At 48.9% G+C, this 23800-nt stretch overlaps 2 protein-coding genes across 2 annotated transcripts in view; one reads left to right on the forward strand and one right to left on the reverse strand.

The window, feature by feature from the left end:
* Positions 1-72: 72 nt before the first annotated feature.
* Positions 73-7369, forward strand: ZNF276 (zinc finger protein 276). The gene is made up of 11 exons (XM_080637892.1): positions 73-292; positions 1476-1785; positions 1889-1941; positions 2486-2983; positions 3611-3689; positions 4760-4840; positions 5214-5324; positions 5398-5473; positions 5861-5978; positions 6226-6325; positions 6715-7369. The coding sequence occupies exons 1-11, from the start codon at positions 94-96 to the stop codon at positions 6995-6997; spliced, it is 1908 nt and encodes a 635-aa protein (XP_080494018.1). The 5' UTR covers positions 73-93; the 3' UTR covers positions 6998-7369.
* Positions 7370-7563: 194 nt separating this feature from the next.
* FANCA (FA complementation group A) overlaps positions 7564-23800 on the reverse strand; it is a gene marked incomplete at its 5' end in the record, with an annotated part of 36283 nt that continues 20046 nt past the window's right edge. Inside the window, 21 exons of the mRNA XM_080637876.1 lie at positions 7564-7712; positions 8145-8237; positions 8616-8772; positions 9144-9219; positions 9598-9703; positions 10832-10894; positions 12769-12910; positions 13694-13806; positions 14555-14659; positions 15046-15105; positions 16067-16172; positions 16735-16892; positions 17154-17220; positions 17688-17816; positions 18264-18337; positions 19362-19538; positions 19771-19867; positions 20071-20270; positions 21053-21152; positions 22548-22618; positions 23082-23224. Of these exons, the coding sequence (XP_080494002.1) occupies positions 7605-7712; positions 8145-8237; positions 8616-8772; positions 9144-9219; positions 9598-9703; positions 10832-10894; positions 12769-12910; positions 13694-13806; positions 14555-14659; positions 15046-15105; positions 16067-16172; positions 16735-16892; positions 17154-17220; positions 17688-17816; positions 18264-18337; positions 19362-19538; positions 19771-19867; positions 20071-20270; positions 21053-21152; positions 22548-22618; positions 23082-23224 (2345 nt within the window). The 3' untranslated portion in view covers positions 7564-7604. The remainder of the gene's footprint in view (positions 7713-8144; positions 8238-8615; positions 8773-9143; positions 9220-9597; positions 9704-10831; positions 10895-12768; positions 12911-13693; positions 13807-14554; positions 14660-15045; positions 15106-16066; positions 16173-16734; positions 16893-17153; positions 17221-17687; positions 17817-18263; positions 18338-19361; positions 19539-19770; positions 19868-20070; positions 20271-21052; positions 21153-22547; positions 22619-23081; positions 23225-23800) is intronic.

The raw sequence follows: 23800 nt of genomic DNA on the forward strand, positions 1-23800 counted from the left end.
GCGGGGTCCTCCGGGCGCCAGGGGGCGCTGCGGCGGGCGGGGCGGGCCGGGCCCGCGGCGGCGGCGGCGGCGGCGGCGGCGGCGGCGGCGGGGATGAAGCGCGATCGGCGCGGCCGGTTCCTGGCGGCCGCGGGCGGCCCCGGCGCGGATCCCCCCGAGCCACGGCGGCGTCCGGGCACGGCGGCCCGAGGGAGCGAGGCGGCGGCGCGGCCCGAGCCCCCCGCGGGGTTGGCCCCGGCGGCCGCCGCCGCTTGGACACGGCCCGCAGCGCTCTGCGGGGCCCCGGAGGCAGGTGAGGCCCGGCCGGGGCGGGGGCATCAGGAACCCGCAGACGGGAGCGACGGGGCAGCCACGCACCGGAACGGGCCGCGGGACGTCCCGGGCCGGGCTCGGTGCAGCGGCAGACGGGCCTGGGGATGCCGGTAACCGGCGCGGTACGAGGGGCTGGGGCAGCACGGCGTGGCGGGCTCTCCCCTCCGTCCTCCGGAGCCGCCGGTGGTTTGGCGGGAGCCGAGAGCCGAGCCGGGGCGGCTGCGGCGGGAGATAAGCCCGAGCACGGAAGGGTTCGAAGTTGAGCGCCTGAAGACCGGGGGGGGCTGCGGGCGGGACCCGTCCCCCGCGTGCTGTACCGGAGGGGTTTCCTCACTCCGGTCCAGGAGGTTTCCTGGGATGGAGCCGTGCTCCGCAGAGCAGGAGTGCCAAGGACCGGGCAGGGGCTGCTATGTGGGAGGGCAGCATGGTCAGTGAACCGGGAGCGGGAAAGCTGCGCTGCATCCTGCCCCGGGATCACAGGATTCCAGCCTGGTTTGTGTTGGAAGGGATCTTAAAGCTCCTCCAGCTCCAACCCCTGCCACGGGCAGGGACCCCTTCCACTAGAGCAGCTTGCTCCAAGCCCCTGTGTCCAACCTGGCCTTGAACACTGCCAGGGATGGGGCAGCCACAGCTTCTCTGGGCACCCTGGGCCAGCGCCTCAGCACCCTCACAGGGAACAGCTTCTGCCTTGTATCCAACCTGAACTTCCCCTGTTTAAGTTTAAACATCCCAGCTCCTTTCCCGTAGCAGGGCACCACCAGCACCTCTCAGGCTGAAAGCTGCCACCAGTGGCTATAAATACGTTAGAGATAAATACCCTGCAGGAGAAGATCTGCTTAAGCCGAGGGATGATGCTGGCAAAGCACAAACATGCGGGAGTGAGCCTCAGGAATGCTGCAGCTGGGAGCAGGTTCCTCCATAGGGGCAACGAGGAAAAGCAGAGGCTGGTTTGGGGGTCAGCAATGCCCTGGTCTGCAAAGAAGGGTCACAGGAAAGGTGTCTTGCTTCCTGCCTGGCTTTTCCATGCTCATGTTGGGCTCCAGAGGCAGCCTGGATTAAGGGAAGGGGAATGTCTTCCTGCATGCCAGTGCCGTGGGGCTGTAGTTGGCTGGGGTACTCCTGCAGCAGGCACTCAGTGGCTGTGTTCAACCCTTCTCTGGCAGGAATTGGCCGAGCCCTGAGCACTGGGTATTGTCGCCTGTGCCACGGCAAGTTCTCGTCCAGGAGCCTGCGCAATGCCTTCGGGAAGGTGCCGGTGATGGGGGAGAACTCGGAGAAGCAGCGCCGTGTGGACCAGGTCTTCTTCACCGACTTCCAGCGGCTGGTCGGCGTGGCGGTGCGGCAGGACCCCGCGCTGCCGCAGTTCGTCTGCAAGAAGTGCCATGCCCAGTTCTACAAATGCCGCAGCGTCCTCAGGACCTTCATCCAGCGCGTGAACGCGTCCCCCACGGGCCACGCGAAGTCCAAAGGAAAGTACGTTGTGTTTCTCGCTTCCGGGAGCGGTAAATGGCTGTGTGTTGGTGCCAGGTCCTTCTGTAACCCCTGAGACCTCACTGGGCTGTTCTGGGTTTTACAGGAGCGGTGTGGCTCAGGCCCAGCCGGGCGCAGAAGGAGGTGCCTCCTGCCTGGGTGAGTGCCTGCCCCCTTTCCCTTTTTTCCCCTTCCTTTTGCCCTTTTTTCCCCTTCCTTCCTCTGTTTTTCTTTCCCTTCCTTTCTCACTTTCCCCCCCAGCTTCATTTCTCCCTTCCCCACCCCCCCCACCTTCTTTTCTCCCTTTTCCTCCCCTTCTTTTTCCCCTTTTTTTCCTTTCCCCTTTTGTGATGCCATCAGCACAGGGCTGGGTTTTTGGGTATCAAGGAACTCCTCAAGCTGAGCTGCACAGTCACGGTCTCACACCACGAAGTGTCAGACAGTGGTACGAAGTGCGGGTAGAGAGGGTTTGGGCAGCAGTGCCAGGCCTGTCCCCACCACTGTCAGACACGGGGGACAAACAGAAATACACTTTCTGCTGTATGATTAACGATATCAGCAGCCACTGGGGCAGCCCAAGACCATCTTTAGGGGGTCTCCCAACTGCCCTGTCCCCTCCTTTGGGAACACCAGGTCCCTCCCCATGGGTGGCTGTCCCTGGCTGTCCTGACTGATCGTTCGTGTGCTGCCTCTCCCCTGGCAGTCGACCTGATCACGTCAAGCCCACAGTGCCTGCACAGCCTGGTGTCGTGGGCGCACCGGCACGCCGGGAGCTGCACATCGGCACCCAGCCTGCAGAGCGTGCTCTCCTCCGAGTACTGCGGCATCATCCGCGCCGTCTGGGGCTGTGGCAATGGCCACGACTACGTCATGGACACCGATTCGGACTGTAGCACGGTGCTGGTCGACAGTGCCTTGTCTGTCAAACAGGAGTGGAACAAGAGCACGGCACAGCATTTAACTGACAACGGGGCAGAGGCAGACAATGCCGAGGCTGTTTCTGCTCCCGAGCCTCAGCATGCTCCAGTAAGGACAGCTCCTTGCCAGGAGCCTGCAAACAAGGGGACCACATCGGTGCCACTGAACGTAAAGAATGAGCCGCTGCAGAACAGGGATTCATCTCTCTCACAACCGGACAGCACGGTGCCCTTGCAGGAGACAGCCCTGCCACAGCCTGTGTCACCAGTGAGCAGTGCCACAGGTAAGGGATTTTCCTTCTGATCTCCCCCCAGGCCTCTGGGGAAGGATGAGGAACCACAGATCTCCCCCCTCCTTGGACACTGCTGTGGTGCAGAACAGTCACTGATTCTCCAGCACGTTTGCCAGATGTTCCTTTCTGCTCAATCCAAACCGCATCCTTTTGAGGGCAAGGAGAGGCTCCCTGGCCCACTGCAGGTGATGCTGAACAGTAGGAGCCCCTTCTCTCCATAAAGGAAAGTTGCTGGGCTCATGGTCTGAGTTACTGCTGAACTCCCTGCAGCACCACTTGCAGAAGAGAGGAATTAAATTAACACTGGTTCTGAGTTACAGAAGTCAGGCTGCGTTTAGCTCTGACAGCCACTGCTGGAAAGGGGAATGGAAGCTGGGACACGTTGTGGGATAAGTCATGAAGGAAACTGAAAGATGCTCAGGGGAGCTGCAGGGTAAAGGCTCTCCCGTCCCTGAGCACACGAGACACAGAGTTGGGTTTAAATAATCATTAACTTTTATTTGATGTGGGCCACGTTAAGTGAACCCGGAGCGGCTGGTTCCTTCCTGGCAGCCGTCTCCTCTGGCTTGGTTTTGCTGCTTTTCCTTGTAACACACCGTGTTCTCCTTCATTCCCTAGGACAGTTGAGTGGGAAGCAGGTTCTGTCTGCAACGTCGGATGAGCGGGTAAAAGACGAGTTCAGTGACCTTTCTGAGGGGTGAGAGAAGAGTGGGTTTAACATAGCCTAAATGTCTTCTTTGCGAGTATGACAAACCCGCCTCAGAGAGCTCTTTCTCCACCAGTGACCCAGCCCTCGAGGCCCCTCGGAACCAGTGTTGGAGGCACAGAGCGGTGGGGATGGAGCTCGTGCTGCTGGGTTTTGCACAGTGGTGTGCGTGGTTTTGCATGCACATGTGCTCTCTGTGCTGGCCGCTTCCAGCAAACCTGGTCCCGTCTCATTCCCTGCCCTGGGGAAGGAACCATGTGAGGGCTTGCTCAGGCCTGGGTTGTGCTGCTCCAGCCCCTCAGAGCAATTCCCCTTCATGGCTGCTCCATGCTGGGGCTCCAGAAAAGCAGTCGGTGCGAGGGGTTGGCAGTTGAAGAGTGACTAAATGGGAGGTGGGAGGGACACTGACAGCTTAGCAGTCTTTATGATCAAAGAGTTGGCTAAATCCTTCAAATGCTGGCATTTAAAGTGAGGGTTGTAAATAACAGAACTGAGTCTGAAGTATGGCCTAGTGCACATTTATTTCAGCGTGTCATCTGACCCCATCAGCTGTCACATTAAAAGTGCCACAATAACTTATTGCCTGTTCCCTGGCTTCAGAATTAATTGCTTCTTGTATGGCTTAGGACTTAAAAGGAGAAAAAAGTAAAACTAAAACCTATGTGGTTGCTGTGCATGAGGTAGTACAGAATGACCTGCAGCTTAACCTGCACCAGACAATTATATTACATTTTGCTCTAGAAAATTACTTTCCCAGTATAGAAAATGGTGGCAACATCCCTCAACAATAAACTGATCTTTCAATAACAGCTGATTTTGTTCTCCTGACAGAGGTTCAATTATTCTTACAGAGATCTAGTCCTAAAAGAACCCGAATTTGCTATTTGCTGTGTGCACGGGTGCTGTATTTGCTTGGGGAGCTTATGGGGGAGGAGGACACGTGGAGGCTCGGCTGCCGTGCCGTGGGGGAGATGGATGTGCTGGGAACAGAGAACTCATGCTGCTGGTGCTGAAGTGCCAGGGTGGTGCTGTGTGGGTAAAGGGCATCTTCTTTCTCTCAGGGATTTCTTGAGTGACGATGAAAACGAGAAGAGAAACGTGCAGTCTTCAGATGACTCCTTTGAGCCCTACCCTGAGAAGAAGTAAGGGGCTTGTGGTGCGGTGAGCAGAGTGCTCTCTGGGTGAACGGGAGGGCTGGTGCCTGCTCTGTAATGGACTTGGCTCCGCCAATGCCACTGCGTTCCTTTGTGGCCTCTGTTCCCTGCAAGTTCATGCCTGGAGGCCACAGTCATGCCCAGTCCCTGTGTTCCATGAGCTCCCCACTGGGTCCAAGCTCATCCCTCAACTCCAGGCCTGGCACTGATTACCACAGCTCAGCTTGTGCGCATGTTCCTGCTTTGCCAGGGCAAGCATCGTTCATAGCTGACAGACCAGGGCTGACACCCAGGGACCATTAGGTGGGAGAATTAAAACCAAAATTAAGTATTAAACCATTGTCCTTGTTCCTTCTTGGAGGATTTCTAGCAAGAAAAGTGACAGTAAAGAAGTAAAGAAGGCAGAAGAGCCCAAAATAAGGAAGAAGCCAGGACCTAAGCCAGGCTGGAAAAAAAAGATCAAGTGTGAGAGGTAATAAGGAGTTGGGTGGCTGGGCAGTGCCCCCACTCAGCACGCTGGCTGATGGCAGGGCTCTGCTTTACAGGGAGGAGCTGCCGACCATCTACAAGTGTCCTTACCAGGGATGCACTGCTGTGTACAGGGGGGCCGACGGCATGAAGGTGAGTCAGGGTTTGCTCCTGTCCCAAACCTGATGCTTTCAGTACTGCAAAGCCACCTCCACATGAGGAGGGAGTCCCCAGTAGATTTAATTCACTGCCTCTCTATAAGCACTATAAGCAGTCTGCTGAAAGAAGCTTTTTTCTGTGCTCCCAAACATAATAGGGGTACTCTTCCTGGGCTGGAATTCTGCCACTGGCTCAGCAGCAGCCCTCAGCCCAAGCTCTACTGTGTTCCATTACAGCCCCTGCTGCCAGGGGTGGATTTGGGTCCAAGTGTCTGGTTTCTCAGTGAAGTAGTGCCAATGCACGAGCCTGCCAAGATGGTTTTTGAGGGATTCAAGCTTTTGGCTGCGGAAAGTGCTTAGAAGCCTTGTCCTTCCTTCACAGAAACACATCAAAGAGCACCACGAGGAGGTGCGGGAGAGGCCCTGTCCTCATCCAGGTTGCAACAAGGTGTTCATGATCGACCGGTACCTACAGCGTCATGTGAAGCTCATTCATACAGGTGCGTCACAGCCAGCAACAGCATCGCAAACACCCAACGCTTGATTGCACAAGGCTTGTAGGTGCTGTGGGAGGGTGCTGTGTGGGGTGTAGAACTGCCCGTAAACCTGGAACAAGGCATCGTGTGGGGGATGTGAGGCAGGGGGAGGAATTCAGGCTCCAGCAGTGAGTGTGGGCAGCTGCACGTGTGCTTTTCCCATAGTAGGAACTAAGCAGAATTGATTACTCTTTCCTGTTCTCCATTGCAGAGGTACGTAATTATATCTGTGATGAATGTGGGCAGACCTTTAAGCAACGCAAACACCTCTCGGTCCATCAGATGCGGCACTCGGGCGCAAAGCCCCTTCAGTAAGTGCACACCAACCCTGTGTTCATAGCTGAGAGAAGGGTAGTGAAGTTCTGCTGAGCCCTCACAGGCACTGAGCTTAGCCCGCAGTGATTCTGTGACACAAACCCTTCCTGTAGCTGGCAGTGTCCTGGCTGAATCACTTTAAATGTTCATCCTGTTTAAATGTTCCTGTTGCTGAGCAAGTATTGCATCTCCTTCTGATGCTGTTGCTGTTGTTCAGCAGGGGAGGGCTAAGCTACCACCAGCGAGCTGCAGGCCTGAGGAGAGGATTGTGTTGAGTGGTTGGGGTGGTTGTAGGAGACACTGTGAGGTTGTGGTTGTCTTGTGGGCTTGTTCAGCGTGACAGAGAGCTTCAGGCTCGGTGCTGAGCCCCTGCTTTGCCTTGCAGATGTGAGATCTGTGGCTTCCAGTGCAGGCAGCGAGCATCGCTCAAGTACCACATGACCAAACACAAAGCTGAGACAGAGCTGGAGTTTGCCTGTGACCAGTGCGGGAAGCGCTTCGAGAAGGCCCATAACCTTAATGTCCACATGTCCATGGTGCACCCTCTCATCCAGATTCAGGACAAAGCCAAGCCACTGGAGCCAGAGCCCATTCTCCTAAATACTTCAGGGACTTCGGAAAGCCAAGTGGTAAAGCCAGAAGTGACTGCACAGCAGGAGCCCACCTGAGGGGAACAAGGGAGCTTTCCCAGTCCAGTCCTATAGAAACCATATGGCAGAGCAGAGATTTTTAATCTACAGTTTAGTCTCCCAAAGAACTCGGTGGAATTAGCTTCAGCTTGCTCAGAAAAAGCTTGTTTTCATGCTGTGATCCTCCATGCTCACGTCTGATTCAGCAGTGTTGTACTAAGAGTCTGTCTAACCCCATGGGAGTGGATGTTTGGCAGCACCCCTTCGTGGTCCCCCTTTCTCCCCACGCACACAGTTGTAGAAGCAGAGTTTGCCACAACTGTTCCCTGCCTGCAGGAGCTGCTGCTGCCTGTACTGAAGTGCCCATGTGTGGCTCTAGGAGTACCTAGGACAGTGGAGTGAACTTTAAGCAGACATTTTTGTTCTGGATTAAAAAAAAAAAAAAATTCCCAAAGCAAGTCTAAACTGAAATTTGTAACCTACTTTTTATTGTAACAAGAGCTTCATGGTTATGCTTGTAATAAATTATTTACAAAGTAATTTGAAAGGAAGAGCAGTAGTGAGGAAGGTGGCACCTTGTCTGGCCCTTCAGCCATAGGCAGGGTGCTCTGCTGGGCCGTGCACTGCCTGCTGCCCTGCCTGTCCCTCAGAACAGGACCAGTTCTTCGTCCAGCTCCATGGCTGCAGTGGGCCTCAAGATGTGCAAGAGGGTGGCTCCCAGCTCTGCATCAAATTCTTCACAGGGGGCCAGTAGCTGGGGGAGAGGGTGAATAGTATTAGACCCACTCATGTTCCTCAAAGCAAGGCCAGAGCATCTTGCTGCTTCTCAAAAGTGCAGGCAGACGAGAGAAGCTGTTGCTGACTCACACAAGTAAGGTTTCCTGGCTGACTTGTGGGGAACTTCAACACCTGCCCCCTTGCTGTGCTTGATATTTCCCCCAAGACCAAGTGTTAAGCAGTGGGAGTGAGACCGCGGAAGGGCAGCATTTAAATGTGGCTGAGGAAGATGGAGCCTGCAGCCCGGGATAGTGAGGATGAGGCTATAGCAGTGGTTGAGCAGCAGGTGTCCTCCACTGCTCCCAAATGAGTTATGTAAACGGTGTGTGTCACAGGCTCAGCAGGCAGCACCAGCGCAGCATCAGCACCCAAGAAAAGCAGGTGAAAGAGGGGGGGAATCTCAACACACCGATTGTATGTTTCCAAAGCTTTGGGCAGGGCATTGTGGGATCACACCAAGCAGGAACCGCCGGGCTGTGGAGATCACCTCCAGGAGATCCCCCTGGAGAACATGGGGAAGAGACACAGTCAGTCAGGGCCAAGCACAATGTCACTTTGAGGTCTCAGTCCCTGCCTTCAGAAATGAAAAGAGGAACCAGTATGCCACACCAAGGGGCTGTTCACAAGTTAAGCAGATCAATAGAGCCACCCTGAGGTCCTGTAAAAGTAAGGCAGTTTTGGGCAGCAGCAGGGCATCAGCTTCTTTTATCCCCAAGGCCTGAGCAAGCTGCCTGCCTGCCAAAGCAGCTGCACAAGCTCCCTCGGCCTTGTACAGGAAGGTGGGAACAAGGGGGATGCTGCAAGTGGCAGGGGAAGGGGTAAGAGTAGGATCCATGGCTCTCTTTTTCAAGACAAAAAAAAGAGACTGAGCTTCACTCACATGCTCTGTGGGGTCTGGGCTCTGGCCCGCTTGATCAGGCTGGGGCAGGTCTTTCCCTTCCACAAAGAGCTGAAGCAGCTGGATGTAGAAATCAAGTGCCACGTACAGAAAAGTCTGTTCCCGAGTGAGCAGCTCCTGGTGAAAGCCTGGGGTGAGGCTAGACGTCACATGGCAGGTCTGGTTAGCACTGGTTCCACGATAGACAGAGCAAACACAGGGGGTGCCCTTTCTCTGGTTTACAAGTCCCACTCACTGTGTGCAGGGCCACCCCACTGCCGGAGCAGGAGGGCAGCCAGGGACACTCCTGTTCAGAGCACAAAGATGAACAGGAACTTCCAGCAAAAGATAGGTGGCTCCTTAAATATGAATCCTGCAGAGATCAGGTATTCCCTCCCACAGAGCTAAGGTAGGGAAGAGCTCAGCTCACCTACAGGCCAGTAGTAGTTACCCCTACGCCAGCTGCTGTACAGAGAAACCATCAGCCACATCCCCCCTCACAAACACCGCCTGAGCCCAGCAGGAGGTTACCTGTAGAATGCAAGAGGCAGGAGCCTGATGTGATGGTTTGAGGCTGCACTGCGAAGGACACAGTACTGCCTAGCATCTGCAGTGGACAAAAGAGAAGCATTAAGCATCTTTGATGATCCTCATGCCACTTTGCATGCTGCTATAGCAGCACAGGGGCAGCACAGTTTCTTTCCAGGCCACAATAAACACTAGTGACCAGTGAGAGAAGGAAGCTGTCCCCACTGAGGCTTTCTCTACCAGAAGGAACAATACTGAGTTTCAGTCACTCCTGATCATGAGATGGGTCATCAGACTGCAGGGTATTAGCAGGACATTCTCAGCTGTTACTGAAGCAAGTACTTTTTTGTGCTCTTAACAAAGGCCCACCTTTGTACACTGACTGATCAGAGACAGGACGTGCCTGTCCAGCACTGAAACTCTACCTTCCCATCCCTTGGCAGCAGGACTCACTCACCTTTCTCTGCTGAATGGAAGAGCAGTGGCCAGGATGCACCCCTCTCTTCCAGGCACTGCAAGATCTCCAGGGACCATTCCAGAGACATCTGAAAATCCACTCCTTCCTGGGCATCAGAAAGGACAGGTCTAGTTTGGCTTTAGATGCACCAAAGCAGAAAGGAACCACTCACAAGAAATTGCTCGCATGAAGAGTTCCATTAAAGGACCTTTAGGAATTTAGCCCATGTCCTTCCCCTCGCCTGGCAGCCTGGATTCCCCTGGGCAATCAGGCACCAAAGTAGCACAGTGCCTTCATCACCAAACAAGGCCACCACAGGGCTCAGTTGACAATGATTTGTGGAGGAGAGGAAGCAGCATCGATGAGCAACTGGCTCGTCCCCAGCACGCTTCCCAGTGGTGCTCGGCCTGGAGCTACTGCATGTCCTGCACCAACCCAGCCTGCTCCCCAGAGCAGGCTTTTTCACCTCTAACCTTTCTAGTGACAGCATGTCTTGGGATTGTGGGGTTGGGTTTTTATTTTGCATTAATTATTTTACTTGGAATAACCTCCCAGATGTTTCTTTCCTCACGACTCTTTCTCCGGACTCTCCCAAAGGCAGACTATGAGACCAACTGATTATGTTGCACTGGAATCTGCTCACTTATCCAGTCTATAGGTGACTACAAAAACGGCTGCACTTCAAAGCTGTGAAGACAGCAAAGGGACAGAAACGGGCATTCACAGGCAGGAGGGTGCTTAGGGCAGGCAGCTGCTGGAAGAAACCTGTCATTTTTGCACCTTCATTTAATAGAGTTAAATCATTTGGAAACTTAAGTTCCCCCGTACTGGTGACCCTTGCTCCTGTGAAACATCATGTACATTCCAGCCTTAGGAAAAACATCATCTAACAAATGTGAAATGTTACAAAAAAGAAAATATAGATAGGAGGTTCCTGCACTACCTGGGAGGTGTAAAGTCTGGACAGGGAACTGAAAATAGTAAGTCATTCAGGAAGAGAAATAAAAGCTACTGTAGTGAAAGGGAAGATAAGGTCAGTTACAGGGAAATGCAGGTTTAATCTGGTTGGAACAGAAGGCTTTCAGCAGGCCCTGTCTGGGACGTCACTGACCCCTTCCCTCTTGCAGAACAAGCTACCAGCCTCCACAGTACTGGTGCAAAGCATTTTTAGGCAGCAAACCAAGAAGATCAGACACATTTAGTGCCATGAGAATTCCCTCAGGGTTGAATTTACCTTTGGTGCTATTTTTGCTGAGATGAGATCCATGAGTGAGAAGAACAGTAGAGAAACAAGAAGCTGCAAGGAAAAGAGACTGCCTGTTAGTTGTATCCGTGGTGGTGACTCAGAACACGCATCTTTCCATTGGGAAATAACACTTCAATGAGTATGTTCCCAGGATGGACCTGGATGAACCGCAAGCACTGCTGTTCCTCCCAGGTGAAGGCAGTGTGTTTGGAGAGGACAGCCTGACATTGTTTGTCGCTTCTAAGGGTGTATTGCACACCCAGGTCCCTGTTCTCAAAGTCAGACAACAGATGACAACTTCTCCCAGTGAAGGGAAAGCTGAGTGAGCTACCACAGACATAAACCTGGAGGAGAGCTAGTGTTGGTCCACAGCCAGCATGCCACCAGCAGATGCAAGTGCATCGCAATCCTGTCCTGACATACACTGGTTATTGCTTTTCTGGATCCCTACTGCATAAATCAAAGGATGCAGTGGCTCTGTGATCCTGGAAAGTTAAAGTAACTTCTTTATTTATGCTGCTAATCCAGTTGTAAAGCTAACCCTCCTTTCTTATCTATGTCTGAGAAAAGAGGGGGCCAAACCAGACAGCACTTTCCATGCACAGCAGGTCTGTCTGCACATTCATAGTGGTCAGGGCAGGAAACATGGCAGTGAGAGACCTCTCCCTTCAGCTGAGAGCTTTCCAGAGGCACAGACTGCTGCACGTGGATGAATCAAACAAAAAGGAGAGGCACATGTGGAATAGTTGGGTTCCTTGGATTTAACCAAAGTGTCTCAGCCCCAAAAAGGTGGCTAATCCCATAACACTCCCATTTCTGACAGAGATTTGCCCCTTAAAGCTGCCACCTGAAGGGATGCAGCACCCAACACCAGTGCTGTGTACAGAACTAAGTCCCCACCACACAGAGATCTGCGCAGTCCCACAGGCACCAGAGCAGCAGTTGAGGGTGTGAGCTGGAGCCTGAACACCAGTGAGCCACTGGGACCCCCACTGTTCTCACTCTTCTGGCATCTTCCTCCTCTCTCAAGGCAGGTTTTTGAGGTGCAAGCTGCTGTTACTCCACATGTACCAAATGCTCACATAACTCAGTGACACCAGTTTCTGACTAGCAGCTTTTGGCTCTCAGCCAGTATAAACAGTAGAGGAGTCAATCCCATACCAAGAGGAACTGCTACCCTCACTGCTGCCCCAAGCAATAAATTGGAGAGTAAATAGTAAGACAGGTTCTGCTTCAACAGTGTTTGCCTGTGAATATCCTAGTGCAGTGACACTTCCCATATGGAGCTCTGGTCCCAGCTATCCCCTGGAAGATCAACAGACAGCACTGCAGGGCAGCAGCCCAGCTCCCTCCTCAGCAGGGCACTTCAGATAATTCCCATGCACTGAGGGCACAGAGCACGGAGAGGCATTTCCTGGAACAGACTTGGGAAAAGCCTCCAGAAATCTCTCCCTGGGATTCCCAGCATGTCTTTTGAGAGCCCTTGAAACATGTGCATTCCTGTCTCACAGACTTTCTGCATCTCCTTAATCTTCCAGCCAAGTTGCCTCAGCTAAAATCCACAGGGACTGCTCCTTTGTCAGAGGAAGAGGTGATCCTGGCATGCCATGGAGCTCTCAGTCTCTGCAGTGCTCTCTCCAGCTTCAGCTTTTAAAGTAGCTGCTTATTAGTGCTTCCTGGCTTCACAAAGGAGTCAATAATGAGTTAAAAGTTAAAGTTTGGAACAACTTTGCCTTTAGGATAAGTATTTAGCAAGTGGTAATTTACAGCTTCACTTTATCAACTAGCCATCAGCAAGATTTCACAACAGGGTTTATCAGGGGTACAAGCAGTAGCTGAGAAATGGTTGTCCTGAGATAAAGACATTCTACTTCTAGTATTCAAGTGCTGGGAACAGCAGACACTTAAAATGTGCCCAGTCTTGCCTGTTGTCTGTCAGTCCCCAGCCTTTTCAGTGCCTCTCTCTCTTGTCCACGTGGTGATTGCTGCTGAACAGCACAATGGAGGAAGGCTGCTGAAATCCAAGGAGGCTTAGAGGGAGGGAAGACCACTCCTGAAGAAAGGAAGCTAGGAAACAAAACCAGCATGTCATGAGTTAGGAGGAAAACAAAGCAGGGGGGAAATCAGCTTTGAAGGAGGAGGAAATCAGGGGCTTGGGCAAAGGTATAAGTTTGTGGCAAAAAATTCTTCTAACTTATTTCCCCTGCAGTTGGATGCTACATAAGAGACAATTAAAAAAAAAATAAAAGCCCAGAAGCAGGAGGAAGCATGCTAGAATATCTTATCAGAGGTTGGACAGGTTGTTAACTGTACACTCTACTATGCAAGCGATTGTCACTTGCAATAACCTGCAAGGAGATTCTTATACTGAATTCCCAGCTTTTGGAGAAAAGTATCAGTCTGCTGAATAGACAGCAGAACATCTAAAGAAGGAAGCATACAGCAGAGAAGCATTGGGTAGCTTCAGGAGACCAGAGATTCACCAAATCAGGGGGCAAAGGGTGCGGCAGCTTAAGCAAATGACTCAACACTGTGCTAAAGGCTATTTCCAGTGTTTCTCTAACAAGGACTCTGCCTTCCAGTCTCCTCTAAAAAGATTCTTTTCCTTATGGTAAAACACTCTAACCCATATTACACAGAAGGCCGGACTAAATAATTATAATGACCAATTTTGAGTTTAAACTCTACAAAAGAATCTGTATATAGCTGTCCTATTAGCCTCAGTCCACATTAGCATCTCATACAGCCTGCTGAAATCCAGCCTGGCTCAGAGAACAGGCCTCCTGGGTGCCCATACCTCAGACAGCAGTTTCTCCTGCTGCAGATCCACACTCAGTTCCTCATACACACCTGGTAGCTGAGGACTTCAGTTCCCTCAGTCTTTCCAGTTCTTCTGCAAGTGGAACTCCAAAGAGTCTTTTCCACTCACAGCAAAGTACTGGCTCCAGCTTTGGCCACCAAAGCTAGGGAGACAGACAAACCAGCAGCGTTAGTGGTGGTGTACTCAGTAGTTGTCTGCAATTAGGTATGCATGCTACCTCAGCCAGGTATTTGGGATGGACATCCCCTCCCCTTACTGAAAAAGTCCAAACTATACATTCACACATAAGAACCATGAGAAGTTTCACATCCTGGAAATGTGAAGAGGGTCATAGGTGACCATCATACCATGGTGCTCTGAAACTCCTGCAGCAGGACCAGTCATAGAATCCTAGAATGGTTTGGGTTGGAAGAGATCTTAAAGCTCATCCAGTCCCAGCTCCCTTCCACGGGCAGGGACCCCTTCCACTAGAGCAGTTTGCTCCAAGCCCCATTCAACCTGGCCTTGAACACTGCCAGGGATGGGGCAGCCACAGCTTCTCTGGGCACCCTGGGCCAGCGCCTCAGCACCCTCACAGTGAATAGTCTGCGCTTTATGGACTTTTTGGTTGCTTGGCATGTAACAATCAGCCGCCTTCATTGTGCATCTGAAACCCAGACAAGTCTCCCGGCTTCTCTTAAACAGCCTCTGTTCCTCTTGTATAGTGATGCTCCAAAACCAAGCCTGAAAGCCCAGAGCTGGAATCAGAGATACAAAGGTACAAAAACACTCCACAATTTCCCAAAGGCATTAAGAATTTCCCCACATGCACTTCACAGCTTGCATTAAATGAAGTTTAAGACAAGTGCTCTAAACTGGTACTTATTTAGCAATGAAATAAGAACAGTTACCGCTGCAGACAAAAGCACAATGGGACACTTGGTTTGACACGCTGTTAGAACATCATTGACTGCTTCTGCAAATTTACTGCAGCCCAAGCTGGCATTAAGCAGGCCCTGGAAAGGGATAAATTACATGATGACTACACACATATGTTTCTGTGCTGCTTTGAAGTGTCTCACCAAGCTGTGTGCAAACTAATCAAAGGTAACTGTAGGGGTCAGCATGGCCCAGCAAAAGAAATGTGTTACCAACAACTTCTCCTCCCCCCATCAGCTTTGGTGTGTTGTATTAGAATTAACCTCTACCATTACTGTCTCCTATTACTTCTCTGCATTTTCTTGGATTACTGCTTTTCTTTTTGGAATTTACAACAATGATTCTCAAAACAAGAGTATAAATAAGACATCTCATTGCCAAGAATATCATAATCCGTTATCTGGTGAAGAAACTACTCTGGTTAGCAGGGATACTGGAACAGAATGACAAAAGCAGCAGTTACCCTAAAGAAGTGAGAAGTGATGTCATAGGAGAGTGCATACCCTCTGGAACAGACATTCTTCTGTGGGGAGAGGAAAAAAAAAAGAATCATTCCATCCCTTTTGAATTACGATTTTCTTTGACTATTTTGGGTGTCTGGCCCAAAAGGACTCAGCACAAAATCACCCTGTGAGATCCTGAGCATCAATTCAGACTGTAGTAATTTCATTTCTACATAAGCAACACCACTGACTAGGTGGCGCTTTACAGTCCAGCACCAGGAAGCAAATCAGACAGCCCTGCTCACCATTCATGGATGGCAGAAGCAGTTTGATTAAGTCTTGGAATTAACGCAGATTTTTGGCTGTGGCTAACATGACAGTGCAGCAGGGCTTGAAAAGGCCAGTCAGGATGAATAAACAGAAAGGATAGCTATCCTCAGAGCACAAAACAGTGCCTTGGGGGACCCACAGGTCAGCTGATCTCCCAGGAAGCTGCAGAGATCTGCTTATCCTCCTGTGTTATGTATACTAGAGAAACATTTGACAGCTGACACACAAGACAGCATCCCCCAGGCTGCTGCATGCATGTGCACACCACAGACATACACTGTCATGAACAACACAACTGGAAAGAACACTTACCACTCAAGAACTGGCCAAGCCACCACCAGGCTACTCTGTGATCACTCACTGGTGGTTCTGCTTCTGGACTGTGCATTCCCAGATCCAACTACTGCTATGCTGGCTGGCTCCACCCTAGATTTGCCTACACTATTTCCCAAGGATTCTCTCGCCATAGCATAAAATGTCACCACAATTCCAAATGAACAAACCCAAAAGTCATCATCCTACAGCAAAGTGCTGAGAGGAACCCTGCAGAGCTAGGGGGTGTGAAGTCTTGAGCTCAATGAGTTGAATGTCCCTGTGATCTAAGTTAAGGTTGTTCCAAGTTTAGCTGCATTTTAACTCCTGTCCTAAACCCAAGTTTAAGGTCTTAATCTAAAGCCAAAAAGAAATTACTGTTGGGATAATGACACATACCAGCTCTGAGTTTACAAAACGGAAAAAGTCTTCACAGTCCAACACTGTTTTCTTTCCTTTTTGACATGTCATGATCAGAGTGGATGCAGGGAGCCCCACCAGGATCCTTACACAGGGATAAACAAAAAAAACCTGAGATTACCATGAAGAAAAGAATCAGACTCCATGCTCTCAGAACATGTCTTCGATATTGAAGGAAGTTTGAGAGATGTCAAATGTGAGAGATCTCAAACACATAGACAGAAACTGCACAAGGAATTTCTCCCATAGGCAAGAATCCCCACTGCATTTCCATGATATACACACAACTTCCAAAGATACCAGCAATGACTCAAAAATGGACATGCACACCTAGCTGACAGCAGCAAATAGAGTAATTTAACAACAGTTACAAATGGTTGCATGAAGAATGGCTGTAAACTTTGTCCATGAAGGCATGTGGGTCTTTGAAATCCAGTCTACTGGCAGGGCCAACTAAAGCCTAAGACAGCAAGACACAGTTAATTCACATGGGTACCAGGGAATAAGTATCTCTTGCACAATTGTTACCATGACAATAGTGTCCTCACTTGCAGTGCAATCAGAGGAGGGACTACTCAACTGCACTAGAATTCCTTTGAAAAGCAGTTTTGTTCAAGATATTCCCAGCCATTCAGACCTGCATTTACCTTCTGTGCAGCAGCAGCTCCTGCTGCCTCCATAACTGCTCACCCAAAGCAGAGCCAGGTTTTCTGTCTTTCAGTCTTTCCTGGAGAATCTCCAACAGGAAGTGCCTGGTGCAGCCAGAAAGCAACCTCTGCCTACACCCCAGCTCCAGCACCATCTCCTGAATAGGGAGATGGGTTAAAAACAAAAATCAGTGTTTGCCAGGACTGTACACTAGTTTGCATTCAGACTCTCTGCGTTTCGCTGAAGTAAGACAAGGAGATCAATAAGAAAAATCTCCCCCTCTCAGTTTCCATGCTACTGCTGACATGGAGAACTGAATGTCAGCCTTATGTACACTAAGGTATTATGAAATAATTTTTGACTTTGATGGGTCAAAAATCAAGGAGTGAATGTATAGATACATGGAGTCTGAAATCACCTGCAGCTTGCAGAAGATACCAGGATTGAGAGCTGTCTTTGACCGGCCACAGGTACCCAGGTCCAACCTGAAATTAAGACACACCAGGTAACTAACCTTGTTAGCCCAGCAGGATAACACCATTCAAATAAAGTCAAATAGCTTCAGATGAACATAAAGCTCTAACATTAATGTTCCTTAAACAAGCTGTAGGTGAGACAGCAACTCTCCTCTAAACCTCTCATTTTCCAGCTTCAGCCACTTCCTCGGGGCACTGGTGCTTGTCTGGCCAAACAGCCTGAATACAAATTCAGCATAAAGTCAGCCTAGGGACTTTTGTGACTGCAACCCCAGACCTGTCACCCAAAACAAGATTCTTATGCGAAGACTGTCGAGTCCTGCAGGGCCACCTCCCAGCTTTCACTCCCAACCAGACCTGTGAGAAGAGAATTGTTTCCACAGCCCCATGTGAGGCACAAGCTCACAGTTCCTAGCTTGCATGGTCATTAGCAGAACCATTGCTTCTGCAGAAATGCAAGTCATGATGCAGAATACCTTTGTGAGGAATCCAGAATGGTATTGATAATAATGCCACATGCCTTCTCCAGGTCTCCATCGCAGCCACCAGAAGAAGAAGGTGCAGGAAGATACCATTGATAGACGGCCCAATAATGGAAATCCTGCCTGCAGTATCAAAAAGGAAAAGACAGAAAATCTTCTCACAGATTAGATTTTAATAGTGGCCTTTCCTTGGTGTAAAAGGAAGCTCACACAACAAGTGGAATGACAGATAAAAGCACCCATACAAGTACAGATAGAAAAGTCATCCATCCAACACCACATGTCCTGATGTCAGTCATCTCTTGCTTCTGGAAACAGGGAGGTTTTGTGAAAAGTTATTTGGAAGGACTGCATGTGCAGGCCAGAGCTTATCTGGGTAAACTTCTTCAGTTAAACATGCCTCTTTCTAGCATTGCTGCAACTCTGGACAAAGCATAGTAGTCAACAGGCATTTCTGCCCCACAACAGCTGGTTTATTTACTTCTTGATCTTCAGTACTTTTTCCTCATACGGATGGGAAAGACTCTTGAGCTATTTATTCCCTCTTCAACAGAGCCCCTCTGCACTTACCTTTCTGAAGCAGAGAGAATATCCTTTTCAGAGTACACTTCCAGCTCCAATAGCAGCCACTCTCTGAAAGACAACTGGGAAAAGCAATGAGTGAGGTAAGAGGGCAGACCAGCAAGGCAACTTGTGCAGAACAGCCACCTTCTTCCCAACATAAAACCCACCTTCCCCCACCCTCAGACACAATCCTACACAGGTTAAGAGAGATGAGACAGGAAACATCAACTAAAAGTTCTTGCACTATTTCCCTTGCAAGAAATCTAAACTAAAACCCCACTGGCATTAAAAATTTACTGAGAGCAAGCCTATAAAACATCTCACACACACCCACACCCACCCACCCCTCTGACATTTCTGAACATGCTCATCGTGTCAAAGTCTAGATACCAGAATGAACACATGTTATTAGAAATAAATGCTAAAATGAACAAAGCACCATAGTCAGACAGACTGGTACGAGCATCAAAGAAAGGTTTTAATGCAAAGCTATTTTAGCCGCATACATCAAGCTAGCCAAGCACAAGGAGTCATTCTAGTAACATGACAAATTCCTCTGCACAAAGACAAACTGGTTTTATGTGAACCAGGTTAAAAAACGAAATCCTGTCCAAGGGTGGTATAAAGAGAGTAGCTGTGATTTAAACCTGCTTCTCAGCAAGGCAGAGCCAAACAATCAGAGAAACACAGGTGGTTCAGGAGAACATTGACATTTAGACAAAGCACCAAAAAAAGGCAAGTATTTTCAGTTATTTGACTCACCATCACTTCATAGCCTGTGCACAGCAGGGAGCTGAGACTATGGACGGGTCTCTTCTCTACACTTCCTGACCATTTTCTCACTATATACAGTATAACTTGTCAAGCTCTCTGCTTTCACAATAAGCAGGACAAAAAACCTGACTCTAATTTTCTATTTCTACCTTACCATCACCACCAAAACTTACAAATAACACTGAGCACGTGACAGCTTCAGCAGCCAGACCAACTTTTAGGCATTAAGTTTTTACAAGCAGCTTTTTATCGCCAATAAGTAAATTGCAAAGGGCAGATCTGAAAAATGAGAATTACAGTGTGAACTGAAGTCATGGAAAATATTTATACCTGGAATGCTTTTTCCTTCAAGAGCTCTTGAAAGCGTGCTTGTTTCCATAAACAGAGGCTGGCTCTTCTGTAGTTCAGAGAGGTATGTGACAGGGTATTCCAGAGTAGGTCAGTTTTTTCCTCCTTGCACAGGATTCCCCGAGCTTCCAAGCTCAGCCGTGGCACTATGTACTGCAGCTGAAACAAAGGCACAGACCCCTGCACATTTGCATCACAAAAAAAAGGCCCAGTGCAACCTCTATTTGTGTGACATTGCCAAACAAGCAAATACACAAAATGGTAAGATGAGAGGATACCAAGATACATTTTTATATAGTTTTCTTCGTACGAGTTAGAGTTGCACAGGAGTCTGCAGCAGGAAATTGAACTGAGTCTGATCATTCTCATAAGTAAAACCTTTTTCTTTTACCTTTTTAACAAGGCTAGGAGGAAGCAAGGCACACAAATCCTCATGACAGCAGGATGAAAACTTGCACATAAAGTAAGACACTGCTGCAGTGCAAAACCTGAGAGAGAAAAAGAACAAACTCCATTATCTGGTTGGTTCAATCGTACCTTTTCCCACTCAAAGTCCAAAGTCAAAATAAAGTGTATTAAAAAAGCTTTTAACCTATTTGCTTTTGAGAGCACTTCATGTGCTCTCAAGCATCCCTCCTGTGGCAAATCTACACCAGGGAAGCAAGGACATGTGGTGGAGGCATGACCTCACCTCATGCAGAAGGCAAACGATTCTTCCGTCCTGCACTCTAGCAAGCAGTTCCAGAACTCAGCAAGGGAAAGGAGCTTTGCAGGAACAGGCTGAGAAATCCCAAAATTGACTTGCACTTCAGGAATTAGAGCTCTGGATTCACTTAAGTGGACCACAAAAGCTGCTAGTCCTAAAATATGAGCATTACCCAGGGAAGGACCCTGCAATCCAAACATAAGTGAAGAACTGGAGAGACATATATTTAGTTTGTAACAAAACCACCTTTCTCAGAGAAAAAAAAAATCAGAATTAATCAAGTAGCAGAACATATACTTCTGCCCATTGACTGATTAATGCAGCAGTATCAATTTAGCAGACGAGAGGCACCAATTACATCAAACATGTTCTTCCTTCCTTGAAATTGTGCAGCTTAGGTCAACCTGCAGCAAAATTTGGATGTTTCTGTGACACAGTAACTTGAAGAAACTAGCTGTAAATTCAGCCCAGCAGAAGTGAAGATTGTCAAGGCTTTTAGCTTCTATGACATTTTATCATGCTTTTAGTCTGACCTCTGCAATATCATAGAGTAAAGGAAATTAAACCAACAGTTCCTGAGAAGCTACACACTGCTGCACCCCAGATTTGGGGTATTTTTAAAAGGGGTGTACAACTGTGTTATTCAGTGTGGAAGCTCAGGAACTAAGTGTTCTACTAGTTTTCTTTTGGCTTGTTCATATACTTCCTTATTTTAGCTGCTGTTAAAATGTATCTCAGAATACATTAACCTTCTAACCTATGTATTTCTGCAGAAGAACATTCATCTCACACTCCTGAGAGCAAGCTCATGCTACTGGACCAAAATGAAGGTTTTGTGGAAGTTTGAACACTAGTGAAGTCCCTCCAGGGTGTAGTCCAGACAGGTACATGCCCCACAGCACAGGAAATGGAGGCAGGATAGCCTTTAGCACACTACAACCGTATTATTCTTGGCTGGAAAACTAACCTGATGATAAATAAGCTGGCAGAGCCTGCCCAGAAGCGAAGGTAAGAGATTCCTGTGTCCACACATCATCTTCACAAACAAGGAGAGACATGGTCCCTGCCTGCAGAAGGGAAAACCCACATGCTGATTTTACTGCTGCTTTTTATCCCCAGTACAGGAAGAGGTATTTAAAAATACTTAAACACAGTGACCTGAGCCGTGCTTGTAAATACAGGATAATTATCATTCTGTCTAAGGGTTCAAAGAAGTGTCCCTTTTGGAGTATCTGAGCAGAGGACCCCTAAAAAGACATGAACACTACCAGTGCCTAATATAGTCAAATAGGTGTTCTGAGATAACAAGGAGAGGTGAAAGCTGCCTGGAGCACAGCCAGCTTTTTTCACACAGAGCACAAGGTAAACAGAGGCAGAGCAATAAATGGGATCCAAAAAACAAAGCAACAGGAAAAAGGAATTAGTATGGCAAGGTCCTGTTGCAAATCAGGGGAAGGGACTTTCCCAGCCAGCTGACAAAACCCAGCACATCCTCAGAGGAGATGGGATAGGGAGTTGGGTTTAGAAACAATTTGCTGGGATGCCCTTGCTTAGCTACTTTTAAGAACAGGTTTTTGATACAGATCCACTTGCTCCAGGTCAAAACAAGTTGAATGAGGGAAAGATGCACCAGTTGCCACAGCACGCTGCACTCCAGAGGGGCAGGCACCTAGCTCAGTGCCACTGGCAGCTGTGCTTGCAGGCAGCTTGTCAGCACATTGTTGTTTCCCAACAAAGCCATCTTCCACTGAAATGTTGACCAGACCACAATGTTTACAACTTCTGTTACATCAAGGAAAGAGGTAGCTATTAACAGAGTCCATCCAGAGGCAGTGGAGTGCTGCCTCTCCCTCCCCATACAAGCCAGAATCAAACTGAGTCACTTCCAGGGGGAAGACGAGATGAGAGGTAAAGAGAAGGTGTACTATGCTCTTCCTGTGCCTGCAGTGTTAGGCTTTATGCCTCACTCATTTCGTATTACATATGGCATTAGGAATGAAGGGTGAACCTGCCAAAAAGACACCCCAAAGACAGATCAGTACTCGCTGTCAGAAGACAAGCATTCGCCACCCCTGATCTCTAGAGTCAGCCAGCAAGTAATTCCTGGACAAAAGGAATTTGCTTCATTCCCCATCCTCCATGACTGAGCTGAAAACACCAACCTGAACACATAAGGTTAGTAGAGAGTTTTTATACATTGTCACAGAGCAAAACGCAGAGCCAAAGGCCACCTTTTTCTGAAGGGATCAGTAACAAAAGAGGGGAAATATGTTATGTTTACACATATACATCAAAGCACATTAGTTCTTAGATTACAGAGCCTCAGAATAAAGCAGCCTGCAACTGCCAGCCTGGCACAGTGAGTATGAACAAGCAGGAGTCTCTCCTCACCCCCGGACAAGTTTTGGAATTCTAGTGCACTAACCACTTCTGCTTTCTCTACTCTTTAATCTGCATCTTACCTGTCAGGAGAGTTAAAGTAGGAAGCAGCGATTAGGTTTTGGCAGAATGATGTCAGCAGAAGATCGACAACCTGGAATTGGAACCACATTGCTAATTCCTACTTGTTGGGCTGGATATCTAGATCTCGTTTTTTGCTGTGTATATGTTTCCCAACATTAAAACAAGGAGACAAATCAGTTAATGACATGGGCTACAAGTTGTACAGATCCACTGACACTAAGAGATGGAGAATTAAGCCAGTAACAACTCAGGAATGATCCCAGCACACAACAGAGACAAGCTTGGTAGGGAAAGCCCAGCCCATTACAGGACTGCTCTGACAGAATCTGTCTTCAGATCTTGTCACCAGTCATCCAACAACATCCAGGAGGCAGAAAGAAATGAACAGTTTGTGTTGGGCAGGACAAGGTAGACCAAAGGAGAAATGTACTTCCTGTTCTCCACAGACAAAGCAGCCTTTCACACAGTACTACCCCGATGCATTTTTACCCACCCAGCCCCTCATTTCTCACCCCAGCAAACACTGTACTCACACTCTGATGGCAGGCCTCCAGCCTGGGAGCAGAAATGTCAATTTGGATTGGAGAATGCAAAGCAGCAGCTTCACTCTCATCACCGCTGTGACAAAAGACTCTTGCCAGTCTGTCAGAAACCACTGCAATCTGTGCTAACACATCTGCAGGAAGGTTAACAGGAGGAGAGCAGAACCAGGACAGAAAGCATAAAAGATTTACAATTCCACATAGCAGGACGAAGAACAAGTGATATATATATTCTACTTGAGTACACTACTAAAAGCTTTAATGAGGAAAAAAAAAAAAAAAGTTTAAATGGAACACAGTGATCATTGCCTTTATTTTAGAAGGAAGCGCTATTTTTCCCCTGGTACTATTACCGAGACACGTTGAGAATAGTTTTTTACAACAGAAAGGAAACAGCCTTCAAAAGGGGACCCAGGTCACCAGGCGAGACCCAGGAACAGGGCTGCCTGCCTTAGCAAAGATCAGTGTGGTACCAAGTACTTTTGGTACCAAGTATCACCACAGAGATCTGAAGTTCTGAACTCAAGCATGGAAACAGATCAGACATTAATATATATATAGATATATTCATAGCTGGCAGGATTATGCAGATCTGAAAGATTACCATCTTCAGGTGCCAGTGGCAAGTAACTACTGCTATTGCTTTGGCTATCATTAGCCACATTTTATTAATGCAGCTTTTAACAGTCAGTTATGGGTAGTTGCAACTT

Source organism: Psittacula echo (assembly GCF_963264785.1).
Source record: "Psittacula echo genome assembly, chromosome: Z".
NCBI classification, from domain to species: domain Eukaryota; kingdom Metazoa; phylum Chordata; class Aves; order Psittaciformes; family Psittacidae; genus Psittacula; species Psittacula echo.

What these genes read in the sequence shown, in the direction of transcription:
- ZNF276 (XM_080637892.1), top strand. Translation starts at nt 94, where the DNA reads ATGAAGCGCGATCGGCGCGGCCGGTTCCTGGCGGCCGCGGGCGGCCCC. An exon ending in AGGAGGTGCCTCCTGCCTGG is followed by an intron (nt 1,942 to 2,485) that starts GTGAGTGCCTGC and finishes CTCCCCTGGCAG; the next exon opens with TCGACCTGATCACGTCAAGC. An exon ending in GAGCCCTACCCTGAGAAGAA is followed by an intron (nt 4,841 to 5,213) that starts GTAAGGGGCTTG and finishes TCCTTCTTGGAG; the next exon opens with GATTTCTAGCAAGAAAAGTG.